The sequence below is a fragment of the Pseudophryne corroboree genome, chromosome 2, assembly GCF_028390025.1.
Source record: "Pseudophryne corroboree isolate aPseCor3 chromosome 2, aPseCor3.hap2, whole genome shotgun sequence".
NCBI classification, from domain to species: Eukaryota; Metazoa; Chordata; class Amphibia; order Anura; family Myobatrachidae; genus Pseudophryne; species Pseudophryne corroboree.
Genome location: NC_086445.1, coordinates 929,470,720 through 929,493,765, shown reverse-complemented (window position 1 = coordinate 929,493,765; position 23,046 = coordinate 929,470,720). Strand labels below are relative to the sequence as shown.

At 48.3% G+C, this 23,046-nt stretch overlaps 1 protein-coding gene across 15 annotated transcripts in view; it reads right to left on the bottom strand.

Moving 5' to 3' along the window:
- Window positions 1-23,046, bottom strand: part of TSPOAP1 (TSPO associated protein 1) — a 941,658-nt gene that overhangs the window by 461,406 nt on the left and 457,206 nt on the right. For all 15 annotated transcript variants that reach the window (XM_063956204.1, XM_063956202.1, XM_063956206.1 and 12 more), the window contains exon 6: window positions 13,424-13,672. In XM_063956204.1, the coding sequence (XP_063812274.1) occupies window positions 13,424-13,672 (249 nt within the window). The remainder of the gene's footprint in view (window positions 1-13,423; window positions 13,673-23,046) is intronic.

Here is a 23,046-nt window from a genome sequence, read left to right as displayed (position 1 = left end):
ATAAACGTGTAAGCGCTTTATCTACCCTAGGGGATGTTTCCCAACGTGACCTATCCTCTGGCGGGAAAGGGTACGCTGCCAATAACCGTTGAGAAATGATCAATTTCTTATCGGGGGAAGTCCAGGCTTCCGCACACACCTCATTTAATTCCTCAGATGCAGGAAAAACTACTGGGAGTTTTTTCTCACCGAACATAATACCCTTTTTTGTGGTACCTGGGGTACTATCAGAAATGTGTAATACATTTTTCATTGCCTCAATCATGTAACGGGTGGACCTATTGGAGGGTACATTAGTCTCATCGTCGTCGACACTGGAGTCGGTATCCGTGTCGACATCTGTGTCTGCCATCTGAGGTAGCGGGCGTTTTAAAGCCCCTGATGACATTTGAGACGCTGGAACAGTCACAAGCTGAGTAGCCGGCTGTCCTATGTCGTCAAACCTTTTATGTAAGGAGCTGACACTGTCACGTAATTCCTTCCATAAGTCCATCCACACAGGTGTCGACCCTTCAGGGGGTGACAACACACTTACAGGCATTTGCTCTGCCTCCACATCATTTTCCTCATCATACATGTCGACACAGCGGTACCGACACACAGCACACACACAGGGAATGCTCTGACAGAGGACAGGACCCCACAAAGCCCTTTGGGGAGACAGAGGGAGAGTATGCCAGCACACACCAGAGCGCTATATACCACAGGGATATCACCTATAAAGTGTGTTTTCCCCTTATAGCTGCATATATATAATACTGCGCCTAAATTTGTGCCCGCCCCTCTCTTTTTTACCCTTTCTGTAGTGCAGGACTGCAGGGGAGAGCCAGGGAGCGATCCTTTCAGCGGAGCTGTGAGGGAAAATGGCGCCAGTGTGCTGAGGGAGATGGCTCTGCCCCTTTTTCGGCGGGCTTTCTCCCGCAATTTTAAGATTTCTGGCAGGGGTTAATATACACCTATATAGCCTCTGGGGCTATATATGGTGTCAGTTTGCCAGCCAAGGTGTTATTTATTGCTGCTCAGGGCGCCCCCCCCAGCGCCCTGCACCCATCAGTGACCGCAGTGTGTGGTGTGCATGAGGAGCAATGGCGCACAGCTGCAGTGCTGTGCGCTACCTTGGAGAAGACAGAAGTCTTCAGCCGCCGATTTTCCGGACCTTCTTGCTTCTGGCTCTGTAAGGGGGACGGCGGCGCGGCTCCGGGAACGGACGACGAGGTCGGTTCCTGTGTGCGATCCCTCTGGAGCTAATGGTGTCCAGTAGCCTAAGAAGCCCAAGCTACCACCACTTAGGTAGGTTCGCTTCTTCTCCCCTTAGTCCCTCGGTGCAGTGAGCCTGTTGCCAGCAGGTCTCACTGTAAAATAAAAAACCTAAATTATACTTTCATTCTAGGAGCTCAGGAGAGCCCATAGTGTGCATCCAGCTCAGCCGGGCACAGAAATCTAACTGAGGCTTGGAGGAGGGTCATAGGGGGAGGAGCCAGTGCACACCAGATAGGCCTAATTCTTTCTTTAGATGTGCCCAGTCTCCTGCGGAGCAGTCTATTCCCCATGGTCCTTACGGAGTTCCCAGCATCCACTAGGAAGTCAGAGAAACAATGATACCACCTTAGGAAAGAATTGGGAACGAGTCCTCAATTCCGCCCTATCCATACAAAAAAATCAGATAAGGGCTTTTGCATGATAGAGCCGCCAATTCTGATACACGCCTGGCCGACGCCAAGGCCAACAGCATGACCACTTTCCACGTGAGGTATTTTAGCTCCACGGATTTAAGTGGCTCAACCCAATGCGACTTCAGGAAATCCAACACCACGTTGAGATCCCACGGTGCCACTGGAGGCACAAACGGGGGCTGACTATGCAGCACTCCCTTAACAAAAGTCTGAACTTCAGGCAGTGAAGCCAGTTCTATTTTGGAAGAAAATCGATAGAGCCGAAATCTGGACCTTAATGGAACCCAATTTTAGGCCCATAGTCACCTCTGACTGTAGGAAGTGCAGAAATCGACCTAGCTGAAATTCCTCCGTTGGGGCCTTCCTGGCCTCACAGCACGCAACATATTTCCGCCATATGCGGTGATAATGGTTTGCGCTCACTTCTTTCCTAGCTTTAATTAGCGTAGGGATAACTTCCTCCGGAATGCCCTTTTCCTTCAGGATCCGGCATTCAACCGCCATGCCGTCAAACGTAGCCGCGGTACGTCTTGGAACAGACAGGACCCTGCTGCAGCAGGTCCTGTCTGAGCGGCAGAGGCCATGGGTCCTCTGAGATCATTTCTTGGAGTTCTGGGCACCAAGCTCTTCTTGGCTAATCCGGAACAATGAGTATTGTTCTTACTCCTCTCCTTCTTATTATTCTCATTACCCTGGGTATGAGAGGCAGAGAAGGGAACACATACACCGACTGGTACACCCACGGTGTTACCAGAGCGTCCACAGCTATCGCCTGAGGGTCCCTTGACCTGGCGCAATATCTTTTTAGCTTTTTGTTGAGGCGGGACGCCATCATGTCCACCTGTGGCCTTTCCCAACGGTGTACAATCATTTGGAAGACTTCTGGATGAAGTCCCCACTCTCCCGGGTGGAGGTCGTGTCTGCTGAGAAAGTCTGCTTCCCAGTTGTCCACTCCGGGAATGAACACTTCCGACAGTGCTAACACATGATTTTCCGCCCATCGGAGAATCCTTGTGGCTTCTGCCATCGCCATCCTGCTTCTTGTGCAGCCCTGTCTGTTTACATGAGCGACCGCCGTGATGTTGTCTGACTGGATCAGCACCGGCCGGTGTTGAAGCAGGGGTCTAGCCTGACTTAGGGCATTGTAAATGGCCCTTAGTTCCAGAATATTTATGTGTAGGGAAGTCTCCTGACTTGTCCATAGTCCTTGGAAGTTTCTTCCCGGTGTGACTGCCCCCCAGCCTCGAAGGCTGGCATCCGTGGTCACCAGGACCCAGTCCTGTATGCCGAATCTGCGGCCCTCTAGAAGATGAGCACTCTGCAGCCACCACCACAGCGACACCCTGGCCCTTGGGAGACAGGGTTATCCGCCGATGCATCTGAAGATGCGACCCGGACCACTTGTCCAACAGATCCCACTGGAAGATCCTTGCATGGAACCTGCCGAATGGAATTTCTTCGTAAGTAGCTACCATCTTTCCCAGGGCTCGCGTGCATTGATGCACCGACACCTGTATTTGTATTAGGAGGTCTCTGTCTAGAGACGACAACTCCTTGGACTTCTCCTCCGGGAGAAACCCTTTTTTCTTGTTCTGTGTCCAGAACCATACCCAGGAACAGTAGACGCGTCGTAGGAACCAGCTGCAACTTTGGAATATTCAGAATCCAGCCGTGCTGTTGTAGCACTTCCCGAGATAGTGCTACTCCGACGAACAACTGCTCCCTGGACCTCGCCTTTATAAGGAGATCGTCCAAGTACGGGATAATTATTTCGGCCATTACCTTGGTAAATACCCTCGGTGCCGGGGACAGACCAACGGCAACGTCTGGAATTGGTAATGACAAACCTGTACCACAATTTTGAGGAGGGTAAATAGGGACATGCAGGTAAGCATCCTTGATGTCCAGTGATACCATGGAATTCTCCAGGCTTGCAATAATCGCCCTGAGCGATTCCATTTTGAACTTGAACCTTCGTATATAAGTGTTCAAGGATTTCAATTTTAGAATGGGTCTCACCGAACCGTCTGGTTTCGGTACCACAAACATTTTGGAATAGTAACCCGGCCTTGTTGAAGGAGGGGTACCTTGATTTCACCTGCTGGAAGTACAGCTTGTGAATTGCCGCCAGTACTACCTCCCTTTCTCCGAGGGCAGCAGGCAAGGCTGATGTGAGGTAACGGCGAGGGGGAGTCGCCTCGAACTCCAGCTTGTATCCCTGTGATACTACTTGCAGAACCTAGGGATCCACCTGTGGGCAAGCCCACTGGTCCCTGAAGTTCCCGAGACGCGCCCCCACCGCACCTGTCTCCACCTGTGGAGCCCCAGCGTCATGCGGTGGACTCAGACGAAGCGGGGGAAGATTTTTGATCCTGGGAACTGGCTGTCTGGTGCAGCTTTTTCCTTCTTCCCTTGTCTCTGTGCAGAAAGGAAGCGCCTTTGACCCGCTTGCTTTTCTGAAGCCGAAAGGACTGTACCTGAAAATACGGTGCTTTCTTAGGCTGTGAGGAAACCTGAGGTAAAAATGTTTTTCTTCAAAGCTGTTGCTGTGGATACGAGGTCCCAGAGACCATCCCCAAACAATTCCTCACCCTTATAAGGCAGAATCTCCATGTGCCTTTTAAAGTCAGCATCACCTGTCCAATGCCGGGTCTCTAATACCCTCCTGGCAGAATGGACCTTGCCTTAATTCTGGATGCCAGCCGGCAAATATCCCTCTGTGCATCTCTCATATATAAGACGACGTCTTTAATATGCTCTGTTAGCAAAATATTATCTCTGTCTAGGGTATTAATATTGACAGGGTATCAGACCACTGTGCAGCAGCACTATTCATGCTGAGGCAAATGCAGGTCTCAGTCTAGTACCTGAGTGTGTATATACAGACTTCAGGATAGCCTCCTGCTTTTTATCAGCAGGCTCCTTCAAAGTGGCCGTATCCTAAGACGGCAGTGCCACCTTTTTTGACAAATGTGTGAGCGCCTTATCCACCCTAGGGGATATCTCCCAACGTGACCTATCCTCTGGCGGGAAAGGGTACGCCATCAGTAACTTTTTAGAAATGACCAGTTTCTTATCGGGGGAACCCACGCTTCTTTACACACTTCATTCAATCATCTGATGGGGGAACAAAACACTGGCTGCTTTTTCTCCCCAAACATAAAACCCCTTTTATGTGGTACTTGGGTTCATGTCAGAAATGTGTAACACATTTTTCATTGCCGAGATTATGCAACGGATGTTCCTAGTGGATTGTGTATATGTCTCAATCTCGTCGACACTGGAGTCAGACTCCGTGTCGACATCTGTGTCTGCCATCTGAGGTAACGGGCGTTTTTTGAGCCCCTGATGGCCTTTGAGACGCCTGGGCAGGCGCGGGCTGAGAAGCCGGCTGTCCCACAGCTGTTACGTCATCCAGCCTTTTATGTAAGGAGTTGACATTGTCGGTTAATACCTTCCACCTATCCATCCACTCTGATGTCGGCCCCACAGGGGGCGACATCCCATTTATCGGCCTCTGCTCCGCCTCCACGTAACCTTCCTCATCCAACATGTCGACACAGCCGTACCGACACACCGCACACACACAGGGAATGAGGACAGGACCCCACAAAGTCCTTTGGGGAGACAGAGAGAGAGTATGCCAGCACACACCAGAGCGCTATATAATGGAGGGATTAACACTATAACTGAGTGATTTTTCCCCCAATAGCTGCTTGTATACACATATTGCACCTAAATTTTGTGCCCCCCCTCTCTTTTTAACCCTTTGAGCCTGAAAACTACAGGGGAGAGCCTGGGGAGCTGTCTTCCAGCTGCACTGTGAATAAAAAATGGCGCCAGTGTGCTGAGGGAGTTAGCCCCGCCCCTTTTTCGGCGGGCTTTTCTCCCGCTTTTTTCAGGATTTCTGGCAGGGGTAATTTATCACATATATAGCCCTGGGACTATATATTGTGATGATTTGTCAGCCAAGGTGTTTATATTGCTGCTCAGGGCGCCCCCCCCCAGCGCCCTGCACCCATCAGTGACCGGAGTGTGAGGTGTGCATGAGGAGCAATGGCGCACAGCTGCAGTGCTGTGCGCTACCTTGTTGAAGACCGAGGTCTTCTGCCGCCGATTTTCCGGACCACTTCTTGCTTCTGGCTCTGTAAGGGGGACGGCGGCGCGGCTCCGGGACCGAACGATCGAGGTCGGGTCCTGTGTTCGATCCCTCTGGAGCTAATGGTGTCCAGTAGCCTAAGAAGCCCAAACTATCTCCAGTCAGGTAGGTTCGCTTCTTCTCCCCATAGTCCCTCGCTGCAGTGAGTCTGTTGCCAGCAGATCTCACTGTAAAATAAAAAACCTAAAATATACTTTCTTTCTAGGAGCTCAGGAGAGCCCCTAGTGTGCATCCAGCTCAGCCGGGCACAAGATTCTAACTGAGGTCTGGAGGAGGGTCATAGTGGGAGGAGCCAGTGCACACCAGGTAGTCCTAAAGCTTTCTTTAGTTGTGCCCAGTCTCCTGCGGAGCCGCTATTCCCCATGGTCCTTACGGAGTCCCAGCATCCACTTAGGATGTCAGAGAAAAGACTTTGACTGGGTGTGAACTGGCTCCTCCCTCTATGCCCCTTCTCCAGACCTCAGTTAGAAAACTGTGCCCAGGAGAGATGGACATTTTGAGTAAAGAATTGATTGTATAAACACGGTGAGTGTCATACCAGCTCACACCTCTAACATACCGCAAAACGTGGCATTCAAAAGAATACCAGCCAACGGCATAAAAAAAATACACAGCCACATGCTGAGAGAATATGTAACACAACCAGTGTGTCAACACAACCAATAATAAGACACCGCCTGCCATGGCATGCACAACATCAGCAACAGCCTGACAGAAAAGAAACCCCACAAGAGCGTAACCATAACCAATAACTACAGACACAGTATGCACTGGGACGGGCGCCCAGCATCCTCTAGGACGTATGAGAAAATAGGATTTGAATACCTACCGGTAAATTCTTTTCTCTTAGTCCGTAGAGGATGGGGACTCCAAAAGGACCATGGGGTTTATACCAAAGCTCCAGACCGGGCGGGAGAGTGCGGACGACTCTGCAGCACTGATTGAGCAAACATGAGGTCCCCATCAGCCAGGGTATCAAACTTGTAGAGCTTAGCCAAAGTGTTTGAACCCGACCAAGTAACCGCTCAGCAAAGTTGAACCGCCGAGAACCCTTGGGCAACCGCCCAAGAAGGACCCATCTTCCTAATAGAAAAGGTCACCACCGACTTCGGTAACGGCAAACTAGCCGTAGAACTAGCACGCCAAATCGTATCACAGAACTATCGTGTGACAGACTGCAAACACGCAGGCGCCCCAACCACGCTGGGATCATACCGGACAAACAGAGCTCCGGTTTCTCCAATCTGAGCCAAATTGGCGACATAAATATTCAAAGCCCTGACTACATCGAGAGACCTTGAATCAGCCAATGCTTACGTAACCACAGGCATAAAAAAAGCTGGTTTCTGCGAAACATCAAGGCCACAATTAGCAGAACTATTATCCAAGTTCTCCAATCCAATCCAGCCACCTGGAAGATCAAACAAGGACTCTTGTGAGACCCAGCCACTACTTCCGACATCCGCCTTGCGGACGCTAAATCAAAAACATAACCACTCTCCAAGAGAGAAATTTTAACACAACCTTACATAAAGGTCCCAATCACTGACACATGAAAACGCAACACCACGTCAAGGTCACACAGTGCCAATGGAGGCACAAAAAGAGGTTGGATGTGCAGTACTCCATCCATGAAGGTCCGAACTTCCGGAAAAGTTGGCAATTCTTTCTAGAAAGACATTTTATAAGGCCAAAACCACACTTAAATGGAGCCTAACTTTAGGCCTGCACCCTCCGTAGTAGCCTTCCTGGATTCGGGTGTAGTATGGTATGCCGGCGGTCGGGCTCCCGGCAACCAGCATACCGGCGCTGGGAGCCCGACCGCCGGCTTACCAACAGTGTGGCGAGCGCAAATGAGCCCCTTGAGGGCTTGCTGCGCTTGCCACGCTGCGGGCACGGTGGCGCGCCACGCTATTTTATTCTCCCTCCAGGGGGGTCGTGGACCCGCACGAGGGAGAATAAGTGTCGGTATGCCGGCTGTCGGGATTCCGGCGCCGGTATACTGTGCGCCGGGATCAAGACAGCCGGCATACTGAAGACCACCCCTGGATTCACACCAAGACACATATTTTCTCCAAACACGGTGTTAAGGCTTTGCCGTTACTTCTGTTCTAGCCTGAAGAATTGTGGACCGACTTCACTGGGACCACCCTTTCTAGCTAGGATATGGCGTTCAACTGCCCCACCGTCAAACACAGCCGCGGTAAGTCTTGATACCCGCCCTGATCTTGCTGTAACATTTCCTCCCGTAGAGGAAGAGGCCAGGGATATTTAATGTAAATCTTGAAGAACTGGATACCAAGCCTTCCTTGTTTAGACCAGAACCATGAGGATCGCCTGAACCTTTGTTCTTCTTACGTCTATCACCTTCAGAAGAGTGAAAACGGGGGGGACACATATACGGACTGAAACACCCCAGGTGTCCCGAGGCAGTCCATCAAGACTTGTCGCTTCAGTGAAACCTCTTGATGACGACTGTATTTCTCCCGGATGGAGATCGCGTCTGCAGAGGAATCTATTTCACGGTCTTTCTTATCCAGAACCAAGATTGCTAATATAGCGTTCTCCAGACTTTCCACCCAGCGGAAAACTTTTTCGGCACCTGCCATAGCCGCGTTGCTCTTACATAATTAACGCAGCCAGATCCCGAAGCATATGTTCTTAATTCAAGAAAGCTCATTGCAGACAAGCGTCCCAGCATGCCCTTTTCCTCTAGAAATACTTCCCTTGCAAGGGACTGCTCCCCGGTCTCGGAGATCTGCATGCATGGACACCAGGATCTCATCCAGGATTCTGAACCTTCGTCCCTCTAGGAGGTTAGAACTGAGCAGACACCACAGGAGCGATATCCTGGCCAGTAGAATTATATTCCGGCGCATGTGTAGGCGAGACCCGGACCAACTTTCCAACTGGTCCCGTGAAAACTCTGGCATTTGACCTGCTTACTGAAAAGGCCTCTTAGGCCGCACCCATCTTCTTCATTAACGAAACATATTGATGGATTGTCACTGCAAATCTGATCCGACTCCGGAACCTCAGACCTCCTTCCACAGGAAACACAGAACCTCAACGGTTCAGTATCTACTCTGATACCCACCTCCGACATCTGCGTCGTTGGTAACAGCCATTCCCTGTGTTGAAAAACAGTCAGAGAGAAACGATTTGCACCACTTGTTTCTTGACCTCGCCTTAATCAGGAGAGCGTCACATTATAGAATACAACGGCTCTTACTATTGAAAGAAAACCATCATACTACCACCACTTCGGTGAAATGGCAAGACAATCCTGGACATCAACCCAGGTAAGCTGAATGCGGAGAAAAACGCATTTGAACCCTTTTCTACCTTTACGAGCTGGAGCTCCCTGCTGAGAGATTCCATCCCGTAGTTCAACTTCGGAAGTAGAAATCTTTTTTTTTTTTTTTTTTAGGGACAGCAGGACAATGTCCTGAACCTGACGCAACTCTGGTATGGCGTCGCATACAACCCCCCCTTACAGAGGGGAATAGGTAAGATCTATTATTAACTCACAGGACCAAGTCCCTTCCCAGACTGACTGAAGAGTATTAGACGAGGTTCCACCGGTGTGGGCTCCAGCCAGATAGACCCAGTGGCATGCGGTGGATGTGGTAGACACAAAAACCGATATCCGCTTCTGCGAACCTAACATGGCTACAGAACCCTTACCTTTTCACGTTCCACTATCTGCACAGAAAAGGAAAAAGAACAGTATTGAACCGGTTAAATGACTGCACCCCACAACAGAATGCGTCACCAACCGTTGTGAAGGAGTCTAACTCACGAAGTTAGATTCACCAGTGGTATCCGCCGAGATCAAGTGAACTGAGGCATCCCCAAACAGCTGTATACCGTCCCCGGAAAAAACTCCAGTATCTCTCGGAGTCATCCTCAGCATTTCCCCGGCCACACCTCCTGCCATCACGCGGCAGCCTGCTGCAATGTTATAGAGTAGAAGCAACATAAGAAACCTTACCCACTCTCTTTAGGGTAATTCTATCGGATGCCTATCTGAATATAACATTCCCCCATGTGCATGCAATGCAAATAAGTCCAAAGTATAGAAATAAAATATCACTTAGCTTCCTGTGTATGATCCTTTGTGACCGGGCTCCGTGTCGACCAGGAGTTGACTTCCACAGTATTCTCTCCGCGGCAGGAAAAGAATCCTTGAGAGGATCGAAGACCAACTCGACACGGCCGACCTAGAGCTTAATCAACAGAGCGACCAGCACATGAGAAGGAATACTATTACTTCAGCATTCATGAATATACATAATGTAATACACAATTTATCACACATATACTAACTATGTACATATAACATACATATAAGTGGATTGTCCGGAACAGACGGGTCCCTAGTGACAGTAATGTGTTTTGAATGTGTATGACCATGTACTGACATGCCCCAGTTGTGGATCTACCAGGAATGTTATGGTCGACAGAAAACCTAGTATTCGTCGACAGCAGGGAGTAGTAAGCAGGCAAAATAACATTCTTGGAACTCCGAGGGGTCTGAGGGAAGCATACATATATCATTTTAATAACACTCTCCCCACAAATACCTATAAATATATATACAGGTATAAGGCAGTTACAGCGTGTTCATTTTCACCCAGTAATTACAGCTGATGCAGACAGGGCACCCACATACGACTGTCTCCCATACCATGTCTACTTTTACAAGCATACAAGTACCGACCTGCTGATACTGCATCTTCCGAATCAAGTACCAACAGGCGTCGGCAATGCCGACAGTGATCCCCACAGCTGCTTGTGACAGAGCCCTCACACATGTCGACATATGACGACTAAAAACCATAGTGAGTAATCGGACAGGAAACACACAGATATACATGCCGACAGCGATCCCCCTGTTTGTGAGAGAGCACCCATGCCTGTCGACATAAGTCGACTAAAAAGCTATAGTGGGTATTCTGACCAGGGATACACAGGGTATATGCACAACACATTGTAATATAAGCCCATTTAACTAACTTAGTGCTATATTGGCTATATACACTAAACACTGTGCCCCCCCAAGTGTTTTTTTACTGGTATGGCGGGGACATGAAGGAAAATGGCGCTGTAAGGCCTAAGCCCCGCCCTTCTCGGCGCGCTTCAGCCCGTTAGAAAATATTGTTCTTTATGCCAGCGGGGGTTCCTATACAGTGTCTGCCCACTGTATATTACTTAGCCACCCTTAAAAAAGGTATATATTGCTGCCCAGCCCCCCCCCCCCCCTTGTAAGCAGGCGGCGCGGGAGCAATGGCGCGCAGCGTGCTGTATTATGCTGGCGGGAGTATGAGACATGGTGCCCAGGCACCGAAAATGCTTTGTATGCCAGCCGTTGTAAGAGATCAGTAACCTGCTGCCCAGGGCGCTTCCCCCCCCCCCCCACCCAGCGCCCTGCACCCTGTGAGTGCCGTTGATGTGTGGGAGCATGGAGCGCAGTGCGACCGCCGCGCTGTACCTCCGTTACTGAAGTCTTCTGCCATCACTGAAGTCTTCTGTTCTTAACATACTCACCCGGCTTCTTTCTTCTGGCTTCTGTGAGGGGGGTGATAGCTCGGCTCCGGGAACAAGCAGCTAGGCGAACCAAGTGATCGAACCCTCTGGAGCTAATATCCAGTAGCCTAAGAAGCAGAGCCCTTGAACTAAGAAGAAGTAGATCTGACTTCTCTCCCCTCCCACGATGCAGGGAGCCTGTAGCCAGCAGGTCTCCCTGAAAATAAAAAACCTAACAATAAAGTCTTTAGAGAAACTCAGTAGAGCTCCCCTAGTGTGTGTCCAGTCACTCCTGGGCACAGAGTGTAACTGAGGTCTGGAGGAGGGGCATAGAGGGAGCAGCCAGTTCACACCTAGTCAAAGTCTTTTTAGTGTGCCCATGTCTCCTGCGGATCCCGTCTATACCCCATGGTCCCTTTTGGAGTCCCCAGCATACTCTAGGACGTATGAGAAATAAAAGCTGAAATACTGAACAATTTTTTCCCTCAATATTCACCAGGGAGGATCAAACGGTGAGTAGTGCATAACGATAGTGAAGGTAATGACTCTTGGCTTGATGCTTGTTTAAGTGAGGAAGTAGTCCTGGAGAGACTAAGCAACATAAAGATTAATAAATCACCGGGACCAGATGGTTTTCATCCGAGGGTTTTTATGTAGCTTAGGTCGCAACTAGTAAAACCACTATACTTGATATTCCATAGTTCAATTACATCAGGCATGGTAGCAAAGGATTGGCGCACAGCTGAGGTAGTGCCTTTATTTAAAAAGGGAACTAAAAATAATCCTGGTAACTATAAACCCGTTAGTTTAACCTCTATAGCGGGTAAAATATTGGAAGGTATTTTGAGGGATAGCATGACCGGTCTTAGGTAAAAAAAAATGTTTAACCCTGAATCTATAGATGGATCGTAACCAACTTCATGTGTTAGCAGCAATATCACCTTGAATTTTGAGAGGATCACATCGACTCTATTGTTAATTAGCTGTATTGCTGCTAACACATGAAGCTGGTTATGATCCATGAACAGTACCACAGATTAGCGCCCTCAGATCTATATATGCATTGTTATTTCTGAACCTCATCTAAAAAGGGGGTGTGGTATTGAAAGTCGACAGTAACTAGGTCGACAATGTCTAGGTCGACCACTATTGGTCGACAGTAACTAGGTCGACAGGGTCTTTAGGTCGACATGTTCTAGGTCGACAGGTCAAAGGTCGACATGAGTTTTTAATGTTATTTTGGTGTCGTTTTCTTCGTAGAGTGACCGGGAACCCCAATTAGTGCACCGCTTCGCTCGCCATGCTTCGGGCATGGTGCCTTCGCTCCGCTACCGCTTCGCTCGGCACAGATTACCGTTCCAATCGTAGTCCACGTGGATCGTTAAGTATGAAAAGGTTCAAAAAAAGAAAAAAATAGTGAAAAACTCATGTCGACCTTTTGACCTGTCGACCTAGAACATGTCGACCTAAAGACCCTGTCGACCTAGTTACTGTCGACCAATAGTGTTCGACCTAGACATTGTCGACCTAGTTACTGTCGACTTTCAATCCGGATCCCCTAAAAAGGAGGCTCTTCTTGAGGTGCTGCTTATATATCTCATACTTAGCACCATAGGGTATCCCATTTTTTGTATATATACACATATATATATACATATATATATATATATATATATACACACACATACACAGTAAATATAAATAAATACATATATATATATATATATATATATATATATATATACACACACACACGTGTGTGTGTGTGTACATACATATATATATATATATATATATATTTCTAAGTAAACAAAGAAGTCGGATCAAAGGTACTATGTTCCAAAACCGCAAATAAACTAAGTATTTGCACGAGTCTATCATTCATAGGCCTGTTATAGATCGAGAAGTTGGGTGGCAATTCTGGGTTTTTAACACAGAACAAAATAGTCATATCTACCATTATCATCATCACTGAGACTCTAAGTACTCAAACACAGAAGTAAAATAAATACTGCACAATTTTCCTATTGTCAGTGTTACATGCAGAGAAGTATTTTTTTACCTGACAGGAATCTACTGAAGCTGCCATCACTGAATTGTCTGAATCCTCTGTGCGATGATCTGAATGACCCAATCTGTCTACACACATGACTTCAGGAGGCGTTGGAGAACTAGGAGACTCAGATCTCGTCAAATTAAGGGGTTCCTTTAAGTATTTCATGGCAATTTGCCTCTGCAACCGTAGAACTTCCTTCTGAGACTCGTGTAACAGGCGGTTAAAATCACTCAGCTTCAACCAACTTTGAAAATCCTGCATGATATTAACCATGAAAAACATCAGTACAAGATAATGCATTTACATGAGTGACGACAAATTTAGCTGCCGTAAAATCGCAGTTTTCCGTGCATAAACGGGTTAACTCAGAAAATTCAATAATCCCATATGTGTAATTAGAAATCTGCACATATACATAGAAATATGCAAATTAAAATAACTCCCCATGTGGGCAAAATTATACCAAAATGGAAACTGATCCTTTTTAAAGAGAGAATTTTAATTAAACACGAAAATACTCACACAGGCAATCAAAATATCATTATCTTCCTGTCATAGCCTTTTAAAGTATACTTTAAGGTTCAATTTAAACAAAAAAGGGACATAACTCATCTGCCTTAGGTTGATAAAATAGGATTTTAATTACCTACCGGTAAATACTTTTCTCGTAGTCCGTAGGGGATACAGGGAATCCATTTAGTACCATGAAGTATAGACGGGTCCACTTAGAGCCATGGGCATTATAGAAAATTGATAACGTGTGCTCCCTCTATGCCCCTCCTACCGGACTCAGTCTAGAAAACTGTGCACGAGGAGACGGACATACTTTGAGAGAAGGAAATAGATAAGGAAAGTGGTGAGATTTCGAACCAGCACAACCAGAACAAGAGGAAAGCCATGCTAACCAAACTTGAAAACAGGGACAGCAACAGCTGGAAAAAAAAAACAGTTCTTAAAGAAGTAACCATGCAGGAAGAACGAAGCACCGGGCGGGCGCCCATTGTACACTACGTATTACGAGAAAAGGATTTACCGGCAGGTAATTCAAATCCTATTTTCTCTTACGTCCTACGGGATTACTGGGAATCCATTTAGTACCCATGGGGAAGTATCAAAGCTCCCAAACCGGGTGGGAGAGTGCTGAGGTTCCTGCAAAACTCATTGACCAAACTGAAGGTCCTTAGAGGACAAGGTATCGAACTTGTAAAACTTGGCAAACGTGTTTTAAACCGACCAAGTAGCTGCTCGGAAGAGCTGTAATGCCGAGACACCCCGGGCAGCCGCTCAAGAGGAACCCACCGACCTAGTAGAGTTGGCCTGTACAGATTTCGGAATCAGCAAACCTGCCGTGGAATAAGCATGCTGGATAGTGAGCCTGATCCAGCGTGCAATTGACTGCTCTGAAGCAGGACACCCAATTTTATTGGCATCATAAAGAACGAACAGCGAGTCCAATTTCCTGGGACGAGCATATACATATACCTTTAAGGCCCTTACAACATCCAAAGACTTTGATGTAGCAGAGGTCTCAGTAACAAACGGAACCACTATTGACTGGTTGATGTGAAACGCCGACATCACCTTAGGAAGGAATTGCTGACAAGTCCTGAATTCAGCTCTGTCTTCATGGAAAATCAAGTAGGGGCTCTTGTGAGACAAAGCTGCCAGTTCCAACATGCACCTTGCCGAAGCCAAGGCTAACAGCTTGACAGTCTTCCCTTGTAAGATACTTTACGTCTATCTCCTGTAACGGTTCAAACCAGTCCGATTGGAGGAATTGCAGAACCAAAATTGAGATCCTAAGGTGCCGTGGGAGGCACAAAGGGAGGTTGGATATAAAGAACACCCTTCAACAACATCTGGACCTTAGGGAGAGAAGCCAATTGTTTCTGAAAGAAAATAGACAAGGCCGAAATCGTAACTTTTATAGAGCCTAGACGTAGGCCCACATAAACTCCCCATTGCAGAAAAAGCAGGAAACGTCCCAGATGAAATTCCGCCGTAGAATATTGTCTGCTCTCAAACCAAGAGACATACAGTATTTCTTCCAAATACGATGGTAATGTTTTGACGCTACCCCGTTCCTAGCTTGGATCATAGTCGGGATGACCTTGTCAGGAATCCCTCTCCTGGCTAGAATCAGCCGTTCAACTTCCATGCTGTCAAACGTAGCCGTGGTAAATCTTGATAAACGAAGAGATGAGGCCTGCAGAAGGGAGTTGTAGATATCCCTGAGTTCCAGGATAATTATTGGAAGAACGCTTTCCTGACTTGCGATCCAGACCATTTGTCCAACAGATACAGCTGGAAGGTCCTCGCATGAAATCTTCCATACTGAATTGCTTCGTAAGAAGCAACCATTTTCCCCAGAAGGCGGATACAGAGATGTACTGAGATTCGGGTCGGCTTCAAGACAGCCTGAACCATTGACTGGATCACCAATGCCTTTTCCAAGGGAAGAAACACTCTCTGAGACTGTGTGTCCAGTATCATTCCCAGAAAATGAAGCTTCTGCTTTGGTTCTAGGTGAGATTTTGTTAGGTTCAGAATCCACCCATGATCCAGGAGTAACCTGGTCGTGAGACCAATGTTCTCCAACAACTGCTCCCTGAATGCAGATTTTATCAGAAGATCGTCCAGGTAAGGAATTACGTTTACTCCTTGTTTGTGGAATAGTATCATCATCTCTGCCATCACTTTGGTGAACACCCTCGGTGCCATGGAGAGATCAAATGGCAGGGCCTGGAACTGGTAGTGACAGTTCTGCAGTGCAAACTGTAGATAAGCCTGATGAGGCGGTCAGGTCGGAATGTGAAGGTATGCATCCTTGATAACCAGAGAAACTAGGAATTCCCCCTCTTCCGGACCTGAGATCACCGCTCTCGGAGACTCCATCTTGAACACTCTTAAGTAGGGGTTCAGTGACTTCAGTTTCAGAATCGGTCTCACTGAACCGTATGGTTTCAGTACTATAAACAAGCTGGAATAGTAACACTTGTTATGTAGATGAGGTGGAACTGGAACAATGACCTGGGTCTGTAAGTTTCTGAATGGCGTCTTGTAAGGTTATTCTTGCCTCTTGTGAAACTAGTAAGCCTGATTTGAAGAATCTGTGAGGTGGGAGATCCTGGAACTCCAGCCTGTAGCCCTGGGATATAAGTTCTATAACTCAGGGATCCTGGCAAGATCTTGTCCAGGTGAGACTGAAGAATTTTAGCCAGGCTCCCACCTGCCTGTCTCCCGGGCATCGAAGTCCACCATCATGCGGAAGGCTTTGAGGAGGCAGAGCCAGAGCTCTGTTCTTGTGAACCAGCAGCCGCTGGTTTGCGTGGTGTACCTCTAGCCCCTCTGGCGACAGTAGAAGAACTTCTGGTCTTGCCCCAAATCTTTGCAGTCTGAAAGGACTGTATATTGGGTCCTGAGTAGGCCTTTCTAGATGGCGTAGTTGCAGAAGGTAGGTATGTGGATTTACTCGCAGTAGCTCATGAAATCCACTTGTCGAGTTTGTCGCCAAATAAGGCCTCATCTCTGTAAGGCAGGCCTTCCACACCTTTTTTGGAGGTTGCGTCAGCAGTCCACTGACGTAGCCATAATCCCCTGCATGTCGACACTGCCATATCTGTGATGCATGCATTAAGCCTATATATCTCCTTAATGGCTTCCAACATAAAGTTTGCAGAATCTTGGATGTGTTGCAGGAGTAAAACAAATTCCTCTTGAGGTAAGTATTCTAATCCCTCAATTAAATTACCAGACCAATTAGCAATGGCTTGCGTAATACACCCACATGCTATAGTGGGTCGCTGGGCCACCCCTGCAGCTGTATACAAAGACTGGAGTGTAGTCTCAATCTTACGATCAGCTGCACCCTTTAGGGAGACTGCACCAGGAATAGGTAATACTATTTTATGTGAGAGCCTGTAGACCAGGCATTCACAACCACGGTCCTCAAGGCACACCAACAGTGCAGGTTTTAGTGGTATCCAGGCTGCAGCACAGATGGTTAAATCAAAATAAATGAGCTACTAATTAAATCACCTGTGCTGAAGCCTGGATATCACAAAAACCTGCACTGTTTGTGTGCCTTGAGGACCGTGGTTGGGAATGCCTGCTGTAGACTGACGAATCCACTATCTGTGGATTTTCCCATTTTTTCCTATCCCCAGGCGGAAAAGGAAAAGGAAAAGATAATAACCACCTAGGAATTAGAAATTTCTTATCTGGTTTAACACACGGTTCCTCAAAAGGGTATTTAGTTACTTTGACACTGGAAAAATGACTGAGTATTTATTCTTCACATGAAAGAAAGATTCCTCACACCCCTCTGTCAGTCACTTTATCAGGAATATTTAGGACTTCCCTGACAGCATCTATGAGAGCCTCAACACCTTGCAACAGAGTACCCTCCCCTACCTCTATGTCCACCTCACCTTCCTCCATTTCAGACCCTTCATTGTCAGAATGCAGGATATGGGCCAAAGTATGTTTTTGCGGACAAACGGACTGAGACGCTGGTCTGAGTACTGAGGCGATTTGCATAAACTCAGACATAGACTGTCTTAAGTATTGCGTCTCCTTCTCATTACGAGACATTTAGTGGAGATGGTAGAAATTATCCCCCGAATGGAGTCTAGCCATGCTTGCTCCGCTCCACTAGCTTGAGAAGGGATACTATACTGAGTACACCCTAGTGAACCCCCTGGAGAAGAGGAACACTGTGCCTTGCATGATACACACTCTTTGCCTGACATACTGCAGCAGTAATCGCACACACACAGGAAAAGGTTAAAAACACAATTGACCCACAAAGAGCCCTTCCCGAGAAACACAGAGAGAGCATAGAACCAGCACACGACGCTCCTTATCGCTAAAGCCAAGCTTAGCCGGGTCACAAACTAAGTACCTAGATTAGGGACTTAGTACACAAGTATAACGCTCCCCCCCTGCTATGACCCCCTGGTACCGCTGAGGTTAATCTGGAGGCTCTCCAGAGGGGCTGCGCGTCCCTGCAGTCAGCGTCTGTGTAGCTGCAGTAGGGTAAAATGGCACCTTTGAGCTGCTTGATCCGCTCATAATCAAGCCCCGCCTCTTCAATGGCGTGCAGTTTTCCCTCTCTTCTTTATACTGGCTTTATGTGTCTGAGTGCACAAAATGGAGTTAGCCCCCTTTTAAGCTGTAATGCCAGTCTGAGTACTGTGTACACTACTGTGTACTAAGTCTGGAGACTGAGTCCGTCCCGTTAGAAGCCGTGCGTCTCCGTACCCTGCGCCGCCATAATGGCCGGCGACCTGCTAACTGGGACGCCAGCTTAGTACTTACCACTCTTTTTTCATTCTTGCTCTATTAGGGATGGCGGCGTGCTACGGTAATGTATGCTCGCCGTGGTGGGGCTTGCGAATAGTTCCCTCAGGAGCTAGCGTCCTGTCAGTGGGGAATGGGACCATTAACCCTTAGTGGGGTTGGGCCGTTCCCCCCTAAGTCCCACAAAGCAGGCAGGCTGGTGCCATCCAGTCCTGCCTGACAACAAACGTATAAAATAAATTCAGAAAACTCTTCAGGAGCTTCCAGAGATGTGACCGGCTCCATCTGGCACATTTTCCCGAGTCTGGTAGGAGGGGCATAGAGGGAGGAGCCAGCACACTTTATAAAGCTTCTATAGTGCCCATAGCTCCAAGTGGACCCCATGGTACTAAATGGATTCCCAGTATCCCCTAGGCTGTAAGAGAAAATAAAATTTTACTTACCGGTAAATCTATTTCTCGTAGTCCGTAGAGGATGCTGGGACTCCGTAAGGACCATGGGGAATAGACGGGCTCCGCAGGAGATAGGGCACTTTAAGAAAGCTTTGGATTCTGGGTGTGCACTGGCTCCTCCCTCTATGCCCCTCCTCCAGACCTCAGTTAGGGAAACTGTGCCCAGAGGAGATGGACAGTACGAGGAAGGATTTTTGTAAATCTAAGGGCGAGATTCATACCAGACACACCAATCACACCGTATAACTTATGATAAACTTACCCAGTTAACAGTATGAACAACAACATAGCCACGGTATCACCGAAAACTATAACATAACCCTTATGTAAGCAATAACTATATACAAGTCATGCAGAAAGAATTACGCACTTGGGACTATGAGAAATAGATTTAACGGTAAGTAAAATCTTATTTTCTCTAACGTCCTTGAGGATGCTGGGACTCCGTAAGGACCATGGGGATTATACCAAAGCTCCCAAACGGGCGGGAGAGTGCGGATGACTCTGCAGCACCGATTGAGCAAACAGGAGGTCCTCCTCAGCCAGGGTATCAAACTTATAGAACTTTGCAAATGTGTTTGTCCCCGACAAAGTAGCTGCTCGGCACAACTGTAATGCCGAGACCCCTCGGGCAGCCGCCCAAGAAGAGCCCACTTTCCGAGTGGAGTGGGCCTTAACCGATTTCGGTAACGGCAATCCTGCCGTAGAATGCGCCTGCTGAATCGTGTTACAGATCCAGCGAGCAATAGTCTGCTTTGAAGCAGGGGCGCCAACCTTGTTGGCCGCATACAGAACAAACAAAGCTTCAGTCTTCCTGATCCGAGCCGTTCTGGTCACATAAATCTTCAAAGCCCTGACTACATCCAGGGACTCGGAATCCTCCAAGTCCCTTGTAGCCACAGGCACGACAATAGGTTGGTTCACATGAAAAGATGAGACCACTTTTGGCAGAAAGTGAGGACGAGTCCTCAACTCTGCCCTATCCACGTGAAAAAACAAGTATGGGCTTTTATGCGATAAAGCCGCCAATTCTGAAACACGTCTCGCCGAAGCTAACGCCAACAACATGACCACTTTCCACGTGAGGTATTTCAACTCCACAGTTTTAAGTGGTTCAAACCAAGGAGACTTGAGGAAACGTAACACCACGTTAAGATCTCAAGGCGCCACCGGAGGCACAAAGGGAGGCTGAATATGCAGCACCCCCTTCACAAAAGTCTGTACCTCAGGAAGAGAGGCTAATTCTCTTTGAAAGAAAATGGATAAGGCCGAAATCTGGACCTTTATGGACAATAATTTTAGGCCCAAGGTCACTCCTGTTTTAAGGAAGTGAAGTAAACGGCCCAAATGGAACTCCTCCGTAGGAGCAGCTCTGGCCTCACACCAAGAAACATATTTCCGCCATATACGGTGATAATGTTTCAACGTCACATCTTTTCTAGCCCTGATCAGGGTAGGAATGACTTCCTCCGGAATTCCTTTTTCCGCTAGGATCCGGCGTTCAACCGCCATGCCGTCAAACGCAGCCGCGGTAAGTCTTGGAACAGACAGGGCCCCTGCCTTAGAGGAAGAGGCCACGGATCTTCTGTGAGCAACTCTTGCAGTTCCGGATACCAAGTCCTCCGTGGCCAATCTGGAACAATGAGGATTGTTCTGACCCTGCTTATTCTTACAATTCTCAACACCTTGGGTATGAGAGGAAGAGGTAGAAACACATAGACCGATCTGAACACCCAAGGTGTCACCAGAGCGTCTACCGCTACCGCCTGAGGGTCCCTTGACCTGGCGCAATACCGCTTTAGCTTTTTGTTGAGACGGGACGCCATCATGTCTATTTGAGGCAGGCCCCACCGATCCACGATCTGTGCAAAGACTTCTTGGTGAAGTCCCCATTCCCCCGGATGCAGGTCGTGCCTGCTGAGGAAGTCCGCCTCCCAGTTGTCCACCCCCGGGATGAACACCGCTGACAGCGCGCTTACATGGCCTTCCGCCCAGCGTAGAATCCTGGTCACTTCTGCCATGGCCACTCTGTTCCTTGTTCCGCCTTGGCGGTTTATATGAGCAACTGCCGTGACATTGTCTGACTGAATCAGAACCGATCTTCTCCGAAGTCAGTTCTCCGCTTGACGCAGGGCGTTGTATATGGCCCTCAACTCCAGGACGTTGATGTGGAGACAAGTCTCCAGGCTTGACCAGAGACCTTGGAAATTTCTTCCCAGTGCCACTGCTCCCCAGCCTCGGAGGCTTGCGTCCGTGGTCACCAGGACCCAGTCCTGAATGCCGAACCTGCGACCCTCTAGAATGTGAGCACTGTTCAGCCACCACAGGAGAGATACCCTGGTCCTGGGAGACAGGGTGATCCTTTGATGTATTTGTAAATGGGACCCGGACCACTTGTCCAAGAGGTCCCATTGAAAAGTCCTCGTATGGGATCTGACGAAAGGGATGGCCTCGTATGAAGCCACCACCTTACCCAGGACCCGCGTGCACTGATGCACCGAAACCTTCTTTGGTTTCAATAGGTTCCTGAACATGGTCATGAGTTCCTGAACCTTTTCGATCGGAAGAAAAACCTTTTTCTGGTCTGTGTCTAGAATCAGGCCAAGAAAGGTCAGACGCGTTGTAGGAACTAGCTGGGACTTCGGTATTGAGAATCCAGCCGTGTAGCTGCAACATCTTCATGGACAGAGACGCGCTGTCCAGCAACTTCTCCCGAGATCTCGCCTTTATTAGGAGATCGTCCAAGTATAGGATAATTGTGACCCCCCTGCCTGCGCAGGAGTACCATAATTTCCGCCATTACCTTGGTGAAAACCCTCGGGGCCGTGGAAAGCCCAAACGGCAACGTCTGAAATTGGTAGTGACAGTCCTGCACTGCAAATCTCAGGAACGCCTGATGGGGGGGGGGGGGGATATTGGAACATGAAGGTATACATCCTTTATGTCCAGGGACACCATCCAATCCTCCCCCTCCAGGCTGGCGATGACCGCCCGGAGTGATTCCATTTTGAACTTGAACCTTTTCAAGTACAAGTTCAGAGATTTTAGGTTTAAAATGGGCCTGACCGAACCGTCCGGTTTCGGGACCACAAACAGGGTTGAATAATATCCCTCTCCCTGCTGGAGATGAGGAACTGTGACAATCACCTGTTGAACATACAATTTTTGGATTGCTGTCAACACTGACCGGGAAATCGGCAGAGCCGATTTGAAAAACCGGCGAGGAGGCAAGTCTTCGAATTCTAGCCTGTATCCCTGAGCAACAATCTCTACCGCCCAGGGATCCACCTGCGATTGAACCCAGACGTGGCTGAAAAACCAAAGACGAGCCCCCACCAGATCTGCCTCCCCTCGGGAAGCCCCAGCGTCATGCGGTGGACTTTGCAGACGCAGGGGAGAACTTCTGCTCTTGGGAACTAGCTGTGTGCAGCTTCTTTCCCCTGCCTTTCCCTCTGGTAACAAAGGACGATCCCCGCACCTTCTTGTTTTTATTGGAACGAAAGGACTGCATTTGATAATGAGGTTCCTTCTTAGTATGCTGCGGGGGGACATAAGGTAAGAAATTCGACTTACCAGCCGTAGAGACAAGGTCCGAGAGGCCGTCTCCAAACAACTCCTCCCCCTTGTACGGCAAGGACTCCATGTGCCGCTTAGAATCGGCCTCTCCCGTCCACTGCCGGGTCCACAGGAGTCGCCTAGCAGAAATAGACATAGCATTTATTCTGGAGCTTAATAAACAAATGTCTCTCTGAGCATCTCTCATATACAAGGCAGCATCTCTGATATGCTCTAAGGTCATTTGAATGGCATCCCTATCTAAGGTGTCAATCTCCGTAGATAAGGAATCTGCCCATGCCACAACCGCACTACAAACCC